Source organism: Ips typographus, linkage group LG2 (assembly GCF_016097725.1).
Source record: "Ips typographus isolate SLU linkage group LG2, UJ_Ityp_2.0, whole genome shotgun sequence".
NCBI classification, from domain to species: domain Eukaryota; kingdom Metazoa; phylum Arthropoda; class Insecta; order Coleoptera; family Curculionidae; genus Ips; species Ips typographus.
In genome coordinates this window covers 16,163,152-16,174,534 of record NC_138423.1, presented here as the reverse complement: position 1 = coordinate 16,174,534, position 11,383 = coordinate 16,163,152, and the positions used below count along the sequence as shown (strand labels likewise).

Below are 11,383 nucleotides of genomic sequence, written 5' to 3'. Positions count from 1 at the left end.
CTTGGACAGATGACAGCAGCGACCACGCGATCTTGTTTACAAAGAACAAAGATATTTGGGGCCTCTAGTTTTTTTATCGAATTTTCACTATTTTTGTTGCTAATAAAGTTTGTTATTCGAAATTACAATGTGGCCCATTATTTGCTACCCAGCAACGGCCACATTGGTGGTGTTCTAGCCCCCGTTCTCGTTGATTGGTCATAGCCAAGGACCTTGTGTTGTGTGAGACACCTGGTGAGACATTTAGTGAGTTTAATGTTTTGAAAGTGTTCTGTGACCCAAAGACTGTGTTCAATAGACGATAAATCACGGGTATCTAGAATACTGTACTGACAACCAGGTCTCCAATTAATATAATATTTAATTTATTAAATATTTTATCTCTGGTTGTGGATAATTAGCATGATGTATAACTATTGACAATGACGTGTGGACCGGGTTCAAAATGTCGTCACCGCAGTGCGAGAAAGACGAATATAGAAGGATGGAGCTAGTACAGGCAAAACGCGAAATATGTCAGGTATGCTGTGATTTGATTGACTATGATTCCCACAGATGCTCAGCTGATCGAGACTTGTCATCAGCTACAGAGACATCCGTGTCACAGACTCAGTCCTTATGCGATTCGAGTACTCGACTCAGTTGTTATGCCATCTGTGATGTACTTTGACAGTTTACCTGATAATGGCTGTACACCAATGACAGCTATTATCAGGAACCTAACTGTCAAAACTCAAAAAAACAAGCTTAATTGAATGTTAGAAAACAAGAAAGTCTCATTTTGTCTGTTCTAGCTTCTTCTGACTCTCTCTTTTTGGTTAGCCGCAAAGGTTTTCTGTGAAGGTCGAGGAGTAAAAATACACTTTTGGAAAGTGACTAGAATAAAATAAGGCCAAAGCAATTGAAATATTTAAATGAGAAATTGAAACCAGAAATCTATGACAGTATTGACAATACAGGCAAAAATAAGAAGCAACCGGAATAAGTAGATTAGCAGTTAATTTTTGTAACAAGTAGGTATACATGCAAGTATAATGTAAGTCAGGCTAATAAGATGTAGTTCCAAAACACTGACTAACAAATTAACACTTACAGGTTAATTTGTTTACTTAGTGTCACTTTTAGTACATATCGATAAAAAATGTCCAATTTCAGCTTTGGACCCTTTGGAGAGCGTTTTCATGAACTTTGCTGAAAGATTTAGAATTGAAAACACTACAGTGAATATTTCTTGATATCACATACAGAGAATAATATCTTAAGATGAAGATAGTTGCACCAACTTTTCACTGAACTCTACAGTACGACTTTATTTCTCAATGGATGTAACATACAATGCTAGCTCAGTTTTACAAAATGACACAATTGATTGAGTAAAAAGATTTGAAACATGTCTTTCTACATACTTATCAGATTTATTGCACTAGAAGGCAATTTTCTTTGCCCTACTGATTAAATATCAAGTTAAATATTAAATTGTTTTGCTGACTATAGAGTATCAAAAACAGTTTTTCCAAACTATACCAATTTCAACATAAACTTATATTGAGGAATGTTTTCAAAGGTTTTAGTTTCATTGCTCTCTGATAATCTCAAAATTTACAGAATAAATCATGAAGTTACTATTGCTGCTGCAAGATGGATTTGTGGCTTCGTAACCAGGTAAGTACCTATGTACGAGTATACTAGGATGTGACTACACCATTTCTAAATGTGGTTCAGAAAAGGTCAAGCGTAATACAGAATAAGGAACTGCAATTCAGAAACCATTAAGTGTAATTCAGAATAGGCAACTGTAATTCAGAACCCATCAAATGAAATTCAGAACATTCAAAGGCAATTCCATAAAATACATTATCTGTGGATAAAATTACCAAACCCAAAACTCCAAGCCACTTTAATAAATTAAAATACTTTAATAAAATGATTGTTATTAAAAAATAACACAATTGTTAAAAATGAAACTGAGTTACACTTGATATACTTTCTTAATTGCAATTAACAATTTCTGAATTACAGTTGCCTATTCTGAATTACTCTTGGCATTTTCTGAATTACAATTAACTATTCTAAATTACCCTTGACTCTTTCTGAATTTCAAATGACTATTCTGAATTACACTTGACCCTTTTCTAAATTACAGGTAGAAATGGTGTTGTTACTAGCCGATTATGATTTTTTTTTTAATGTTAATGCCAAAAACCTGTAAAACCGAGATAATGAGGGCTCTGAGTTAAAGTTGACCAAGTCCAATTTTTGCCCATTTGGTTCTAGCAGTGTTAATAGAGGGCTAAAACATTCATTATTTTCCCACCAGGAGCAGTAGTTTACATGTGCACCGAAAACATATGTATACAACTATTTAACTTTAGACAAGTTTCTCTCAAAACTAGTTTCAGTGGACTTGGTTCACTTTAACACTGAACCTTTCATATCATTCCCTGGCTTTATGTTTTCTTAAAGCAGATGGAAAAACCCGAACCATTAGAAGTTTGAGTTACCAAATGGTGTATAAAATAAAAATCCACTGCATTTTGCAAAATTAACATGGAAACTGATTAAGTAAAACTCTTTTCTTAAAATTTATCAAATCGTTCTCCAAATTTTTCTGAAACAGAGCTAGTTTTGTTGACAGCATAACACAACTTCCAAAAAAGTTAAAAAAAATCGAACGGAATGATCTGACTTTTTCTTTATGAAAAAGTAGCCAAATAACATTCAAATAGGCCAGTGAAAACCGTTTTTCAAAATCTCATTCCTAATCTAATCTCAATTATTGTGAAAATGAGATTAAAAGATCTTTGAAGGCCAATAATGGTGCAGTAAATTTCCTAAAACTATTTGAAATTAGCTAGAAAACGAATAAGACGTTAAAGAGGCAATTGTAAGTCTAAATAGAATTGATTAGGGCATTGTTTTAAAAAAATATATCTTCAGGTCTTTGTTCTCCAAAGGGACTAAACGCATCCTGAACGTATTTAGGGACGGTTCTACAAGTATCAATCAAGCAAAAACGTTTTACAATAGTCTAAAGTTGATCGGTTAGTAATCCTCCGGAATAAAGTGCAACGTTCTGGTTTTCTTTTGCCATTCTCTTGGTAAGGGAATTAAAAAGTAATTGCTATTGGCATATCCACTGTCACCCAGTAAAACAGCATTTTCCGGATTGCTAACTTCTATTCGTGCTTTAATAGCACTGCTACAAAAAATATGAGAATCATTGCAAAATCTTAGGCATCTAACTACGATATTTCGAATCTTTGACTCTGAATCACAGACTACTTGCACATTCCATGAAAAATAGCCTTTCCTATTCTTAAATTTTTTGGCGTCTTTTCCTCCAGAACACTGCAGTCTTATGTGTGTACAATCTATATTTTTACGCATGAAAATCTTGATATACTATAGAAGTTCGTCATTACTTGTTACCTTTCTTCTAGGGTTGGTGGCATGTCAATCTATATAGGTCTTAATGTGACAATGGCTTCAGTTACCTCTTTCACTAGAACACATGTCGTTGTTTTACTAACTCCAACAAAATCTGCTACTTCATTTAACAAAAATTCAGTTGCATAAAAGCTTAATGTTAATAACAATTTTATTGCAGGAGACACGGCATTGTTTTGATTTGTAAGGGAGGTGATATTATTAATTTGTAATTTCTTACTTGAAGGTTCACTCAGTCGAAATCTTGTATCATCTATTAAATTCTGTATCATCTATTAAATCAAAATAATTTATCCTAAAAAGCAATATTATTGGTATTTGACATCTGTATATTAGTACAGAATTTATAATAATGGTTATAAACGTCTTTCGCTTACAATTAATATTCAACAAACAGTTTAAACTTCGTATAAACAAGTTAAACGATATTCGAACAACGGTCTAACTATTCCATCGCTTTACTCCCTGGTTAAGCTACTTCCGGGTTATAATGCCTTTGGAAATTTAACTTTAGAATAGTGTTTACTCTTGACTATATCTTGTATCTTGTTTCTGCAGAACCGGCCTTAAGTCACTTTAATATTACTCTCGAAATTCTTACCTTTAGTTTAAAAAGTAAGCTCAAAAACCCAAATAGATATACTATATCCAGCAGTTAAGGTTTTGCAAAGTTAACAATATAACTTGTATAACCTCTGTATAATTTTAGATGCCTGTAGGGTTGTTTAGAGTTAAAGGACATTGTTTAGAGTTTATTGTCATGTCTTTCTTTTGTATTATAATACTATTTTAAGTAGGTAGGTAATAGCATTTTAGTGACCTATTTGGTATATCAGATATACCAGATAAGTTTTAAAATAAATGATACCTATATCTATTAATCCTTCCTCCTATTAATCATCATAGTGGATGATGATTGTTGTTTTCTTAAAACATATGCTACCACGTAGAGCGTTCCATCTAATTATTTCTTAGTTCACATGTGCCTTTAAGGTAAACTGATAATTCTGATGATGGTTAAGGTAATTACAGCAAAACATCGTAACATTGTTTCTTTTCAGGGACCAATCACCGAAAACGGTTGTATATCAAGACAAAATTCATGTCGGTCGTTAAAAATGTAATTTGATCAAAATTTGCATTATAGTTTCTACTTTTTCAGACTCAAAAACGGTACTCTAACGTATGGGGCTACCGGTAATGGTTAAATGCAATATGTGCGGTTTTTTGCAATGGTTTCTGAAGCACTCGTTTGCAACGTTTTAACGAAACTGGATAGTTAACAACACAAATGAATGACAAACAATCCGTAAAATTCAAATCAGAGAATATGATGTTTTGAATTACCTATTGCGACTCCTTCTATTACTAAATAATAATTGACATAAATAAAAATACGTTGTAATTATACTATCTCGCCCATTGCTCTTTGATTCAATTAAGAACGATTAGAACCAAGCCCAAAGCTATATAAATACGCTGTAAAAATACTTTCCTACAGAAGTAAATTTAATTTACCGGAATAGCTACCATACCGATTATAATAAAATATAAACATAAACTCATTTTATAGTGTAATCAAAATAATGACACACACAAAAATTACGTTTGTTATGTAAATTATTACTCTTAATTGAATAAAGCAATTAATTTCAATCAGTTCAACTTACAATGCAAGATGAAATTCTTCATGAGATAAAGTAAGTATTTCATATATGAGGAAAGTCAAACAAAAATATGATATGATGAGGATGTTCAATGCTGAGCAAAACAACAACAAAATACTTTGACATATTTATGAGACAATCCGTATAATTTTAGGCTTCTGCTTGAAGAAAGAATTGATCCACAAGATCTTTCATCTGTTAATGTTGCAAAAAGATTTTTCAAAGCTTGTATGAACGAGCAAGCTGTCGAAAAAGCTGGTTTATCCACATTAATAGAACTATTCAATCAAATGGGAGGTTGGCCTATTTTAGTAGGAGAAAACTGGAATACAAAAAATTTTGTCTGGACTAGAACGAAGAACGACAGAAATTTACGAGCATTTGGAGTAAATTTTGATTTTTTCTTTAACGTTACAGTGGATGTGGATAGGGAGAAACCTGAAAAATATATTTTAGGGGTAAATGTTATAAATTAGGGAAGAATCTAAGTTTTGAAAAATATTTTGTAGGTTCATGACCGACACTTTAGTCCTTCGGAGTTAAGACAGAACTCTAAAGTGATTTTTATCGACTATATGGTTAATGTCGCATCGCAATTTCGTGTAAAAGTAATGAATGTTCGAAAAGAACTGAACGAGGTCTTGAATTTTATTTTGGAATTAGGAAAGGTCCGTTTGACAAACAAAATTATTTATTTATGGCAACTAAGTAACTTTTTACAGATATCGGATGAATCTGCTAGATCAAACCAAACAAATGTCTACCGACTATACAGCATTTCCGATTTGCAAAACGAGTTTTATTCAATTGATTGGCTAGACTATCTGCAAGGATTATTGCGAACATCGCCTTATTTAAGGCTTGATGACATTGTCAATGTTTCAGAGCCGGTTTACCTAAAAAAATTAGAAGCATTTTTCAGGCGCACCAATAAGAAGTAATAAGTGACATTGTTTTATTTCTAATATAACAATTTTCAATTTGTTAGGGTTATAGCCAATTTCATGGGATGGCATATTGTTCAATCACTTATTAACTTTCTACCTGCAAGAATCTTGGATAAAGCTTACGATTACTTAAGAACTGTAAATGGCCATTTCTATAGAAAACCAAGATGGAGCGTTTGTTTTGAAGCAGCTAGAGAAAGGTAACAATCAGTTTAATCAAAATGTATGAACTTTCTTAGTCATGAAGCGAGCGAATACTATAACAGTGAAAACTGTTCTCAAATATTTGTATCAATTGAGTCTACAATTTGTATTTCATGTCTACAAAATCTAACTGGGAGACGTTCAATATAAATCTTTAATAACTGAGTTAATTTGAGGTTTCCACATTGATTCAGTGTACTGGTTACATTTATCTTCCAGTTTTGTAATAAGGTTGGAAAAAATCTGTAGAGTTTATAATTAAAACAAAACAATATTAATAAGGATTGACATGCTCTAAGAAATAATTTGACTTTAAGGCTAAGTGCTCCCATAAATATCGCATACATTGGACGATATTTCAACACAGACTTATGACGAAACGTTACTGATCTAATTCGGTCAATGAAACACCAATTCAGAAATACTCTCTTGATGAGCGATTGGTTGGATCAGGAAACGAAAAAAAAGATCATGCACATGCTTATCAGTAGCGAGATTAAAATCTACTCTGATATGGATATTCAACGACTTATTTACGACAGTTCAATTTACAACTCGGTAAATTACTCGTTTGCTGTGTTTCACTCATGAAAACTGATTATTGTATTGTAGATTAAAGTTGAAGAAGATAAACTACTCAATGCTGTATTAGATTTAGATCTAATTTTTTGGGATTTGCATTATGGAATGTTAACGCAACCAGTAGATAACGACTGGTTGAAAACGGAAGCTTTTATTAGTGGGCAAAAGGTTATTTACTCACCTAACGACAATGTCCTTAGTACGCATAAAACTTCTATAGAAGCTGGCAAAAGGTGGTTATAATTTCAAATCTTGTAGAATTTCTCCTAGGTCTTTTTCGAGGCATTTACTATAATAAAGATAGGCCAGACTACATGAATTATGGTCTTCTGGGAAGCATAGTAGCTCATCAAATTTCACATATTTTTGTTGACGCTGAAGGAGGTACAGTTGGAGAATCGAAAGCAGCAGAAGAAAGGTTGTTGAACAAGTGGACACCAACAAGCGCAAATAACTATTTCTCTAATCATTATGCCACACTGAGTTAAAGGAAGCAGAAAATTTACGTGTAAGTACCTACATGGTATGGAAGCGAATGTTCTATGACTGGTAATCTGATTGTAGGCTAATCCTGTTATAACCCGAGGTGAAGACTTAGCAGACGTAGCTGGATTCAAAGTAGCTTACGAAGCTTTTAATGAGAAAGAATGGAGAAACGGGAAGGAGCCTCTGCTACCAGGTGAAAGCATTATTGTAATACATTTTGTTATTCAACTCATAATGCTTATTGTTATAGGATTAAAATATAATTCAAGACAGCTGTTTTGGATATCAAGTGCTCTGAAATTTTGTTCCAGTTATCCATTGCCATATCTGAAGAATAAATATTCAGATAGTCGAAACTACATCCATTCACCAAATGAATTTCGGGTAATTTACATGCACAGAGCTAAAGTTCTCTATGTTAGAGAGAAATATTATTATCTTCTGCAGGTGAACGGTCCTCTGCAGAATCTCGTTGAATTTTCTTACGATTTTGGGTGTCCTCTTAAATCATTTAAGGGATCAATACCTTTTGCGGGGAGGTGCTTAAGCATTTCTGCATTGATGTCATCTTCTCCTGGACTCTTTCTCCTATTCTGTGAATAAAGAAACAAAAAATTGATCAAAAACATACATGAACAGTTGAATTGAATGAAAAAGTTTTGATAAATTTTTTTCTAATTACTGTAACTAATTGTGTTATAGTCTATAAACAGTTTCAATGATAATTTTAAAGGTGTTCTTTTTCTTTACTTTATTATCAACTTGTATTATTGTTTCCAGGCTATGCTTATGAATTCGGCATGGTCAGAATGGCGAGAGTCATATTGAACTGCAAGAAACGCCAATATGTCAGAATGTGTTTTACACATTTTTAGAGTATTTTTATACAGGAAAGATTGTTATAACTCATACAAATGTTATGCCAATTTTGGCGCTGGCTGACAAATACCTAGTTAAGGTAATTACAGCTTTTATTTCAACTACAATTAATAGATATTATTGAGGGAGGCCAACCAAGAGCTGCTTACTTGTTTTAAGTTTTACTTTTACCGCATTTTGTGCTATTTTTCACACATACATTTTATTAGGATGTCTCATTGTTGGCTACTCTTTCTTAATCGTGTATTTTATCCCAGAATTATATTAGTCCTTGATTAAATTGTATTGAGTATTATTAATTATACACTTAAACAAGTTGACTACACACAAAGTTGACTTTTTGCAGAGTTTAACCAGGATATGCATAATTTACATGTGTCGTCATGTACCTCATGCAGCTTATCACAATCAGTTGTCCTCTTGGCTGCAGTACAGTAGTATTGGCGGCCACGATAGGATTTTTAACAATTGCAGAAATTACTTCAAATGGAATATTGAGGCTAGCTGTGGCCAACACTTCCGATTACAGCAATGTCGACTGTAATACATTTTCAAAAATTATAAGGTGAGTATTATTTGTAACAATGATTTCCCTACAAAATGGATGGAATGGTTTGATGTTTTCTATAAGTAAGTTGCTAGAAAAATGTCTGGTTCTCCCTTTTTGAAATCTGTATTTTTACATATTTATGTATATTTGTGTTATATATTTATGTAAAAATAAAACCAAAAAAAGTATTACTTTATTTACTCTATAAATCAAATAACTGAAGAAGCATTGGGAAATATCAAGATATATTTGATTTAAAATTTAGTTTGACTCACAAGTTGTGAGACTTGAATAATGAATTACTTAACGAACTTATCTGGCTACAAAATATTTTAGATAGAGAGTTTGGACCCAACCTAGGCTACACTCCAAATTTCAACGAAAATTATTGAGTCGTTCTCTAGATACTTCTAATATACCATCAGCGTGAATCACCCTGTATATGATTTTGTATAGTGGGTAAATTACCGGTAAAGTAAATATTTTACTTTACTAGGACAATTTGACCAGTAAATTACTGGTAAATTAAAAATAATGTGTTGCTGACATTTCAAATTTTCACACCACTTTTCTCCCTGGCTGTACCAAATTTTGTATTATTTTTTCATGTTATTGGATATGAAATTTAGTAAGGATTCAAAAAATGTGCTTAAAACAGTCATGTTCTCACTCCAAGGGGGTGATTTTTTTTATAGGTGATTTTGTCTCTGTTCTCTCAAATTGTATTTTTTTATTGTAATTGTACTTACTGCTTTTGGTAAATAACAGGGTCACGATAAATGTAGGCACGCCTAAATCATTAGTTTTATATGTAAAACTTTTATTTCTATGAGGGTTGTATGGTTGACGCAAAAACAATAATGATTACAATTTCTGATAGGTGGATAGAGTTACAAAAGGCGAAGATGGAAAAATCCGAATATACCTCATAAAATTACATCCACTTGATTGAATCTGTGATGATGCAAATAAGATTTCCCATGATGACACCAAGAGATTTAGCTGACCTCTTAATGTCGTCATTAATTAAAGAGCACAAAGAATTCTTTGTTGATAGAATGGCAATAGGCATGAAATACCACTCAGGTATTGCGTTTTTTTCACGATTATTGAACTTGAGTATAGTAAGGCATTGATTTTTTTAGGATACGATGATCAACTGCAACCTTATTACGATAAGGAACGTCATTTATTTACTCCACGACTTTACACCTCTGATAGTTGTTCTGCTGCCTTAAAAATCAAAAACTTTTGGAGTTTACCTAGTTACCATATCAGCACTTTTGTATTTTCGTCACATCTGTCTGCTGCAGAACACGAATCACATAAAATTAGCGAATGGGTCTTGGATCTATATCCTAAAGGAGTACATTTAAACGGTGTATTTCATAGTTTGGCAAGGTGAGCAAGTTGTTAACTGCTTTAATTATTCGAGCACTTACAGTGAAATGCAAATGTTATATTACCAAGAGATTCAATTTTAGGTACACTTGAAGTGCCAGAAGAAATCCTTCGTACAGTTCGCCTTTCATTAACATGCAGAGAATCGCCAGAACCATTCATGAGAGTTAAAAGTGTCCATTCTAATTTATGGAGTACAAGGAGGTGTGGAACACGTCATACAAGTTGTGGAAAAAGTTAATCACTTCACGCCTCAAGATAAAATACTAAATATTGATGATCTTAAACCATTTCATGAGCTCAATACTCCCGTTATCTTTCAGCCAGTTCACGAGACGCCTTTTCTTGTTGGTCCCAAACGAGATCAACTAAAATTGAACATAGTTATAGCACCTATTAAGTAATACAGATTGGTTTATTTCATTTAAATGGTTGTATCATTTTATTATCCTATTTACATACCAAATCGACGGAGTAATAAAATTCACTGCCTTGATTGATAAAACAATAAGTTAGTTTCCATCTGTATACGATATAGAAACGATAATTTCATAATCAATTACTTAAAAAAAGTAATTGAATTGCAATTATCAACTACTCTAAAGGATATGTTATAGTCAGCATTTAATTTTATAGCACATTTAATGTATAGCATTTAATCAATTTTTATGTGAATTAAATTAATTCACCTAAATTAATTCACCTAACCTAACCTAACCTAACCTAAAACTCACACAATAAATTTTAAGCTTGTGAAAACTGGTAAAGAGGAATGAAAGCAAATCAAGTTATAAAACATAAATCTTTAAATAAGGACTGGAGAACATGGAATACAATTTAAACAACCTCTATAAACCACAAATAAAAATCTCAATTCTTAAATAGCACACACACAGCACCCTGCAAATGATGTTGTTTATGATGTTGATCTTCCATGCAGGAACATGACAATCGTCTACAGAATAAAAAACTAAGAAGAATGGATGAAGTGTCGTATCTGGTGATTAGGAAAATGCCATTTAATTTTAAATTAAAAAAGCTGCATTTTTATAACAAAATATTAAAGGACGAAATACCACAACCTCATGGAAACAATAGAATATAATAATGGTAACAACCAATATTCAACGCAATGCCCATAGACAGAGTGAGCAAATTTAAATACTTGGGCATGTGGTTATTTGAAGACTGGACCTCCGATATCGAAATCAAGAGTCACA

The 11,383-nt window shown here is 32.5% G+C and overlaps 1 protein-coding gene and 1 pseudogene across 10 annotated transcripts; both read left to right on the top strand.

Annotated features, from left to right (window-relative positions):
* Nucleotides 1–12: 12 nt before the first annotated feature.
* Nucleotides 13–7,526, top strand: LOC145725221 (neprilysin-2-like). Of its 9 annotated transcripts, none has more exons than XM_081973873.1 (11): nt 13–340; nt 402–520; nt 795–1,662; nt 5,269–5,572; nt 5,624–5,782; nt 5,837–6,051; nt 6,103–6,261; nt 6,583–6,823; nt 6,878–7,046; nt 7,106–7,355; nt 7,412–7,526. In XM_081973873.1, the coding sequence occupies exons 3-8, from the start codon at nt 1,553–1,555 to the stop codon at nt 6,638–6,640; spliced, it is 1,005 nt and encodes a 334-aa protein (XP_081829999.1). In that variant the 5' UTR covers nt 13–340; nt 402–520; nt 795–1,552; the 3' UTR covers nt 6,641–6,823; nt 6,878–7,046; nt 7,106–7,355; nt 7,412–7,526. The 9 variants fall into 9 exon arrangements, with proteins under 9 accessions (XP_081829999.1, XP_081830003.1, XP_081830001.1 ...); XM_081973877.1 differs by having other exon boundaries at nt 13–520; nt 795–1,013; nt 1,606–1,662; XM_081973875.1 differs by having other exon boundaries at nt 13–520; nt 795–1,013; nt 1,606–5,147.
* LOC145724629 (uncharacterized) lies at nt 6,698–10,592 on the top strand (annotated as a pseudogene). The gene is made up of 10 exons (XR_014177057.1): nt 6,698–6,823; nt 6,878–7,046; nt 7,118–7,293; nt 7,412–7,526; nt 7,584–7,717; nt 8,114–8,291; nt 8,559–8,777; nt 9,589–9,848; nt 9,908–10,163; nt 10,247–10,592. The product of XR_014177057.1 is annotated as an uncharacterized LOC145724629 (transcript).
* The last annotated feature ends 791 nt before the right edge of the window (nt 10,593–11,383 follow it).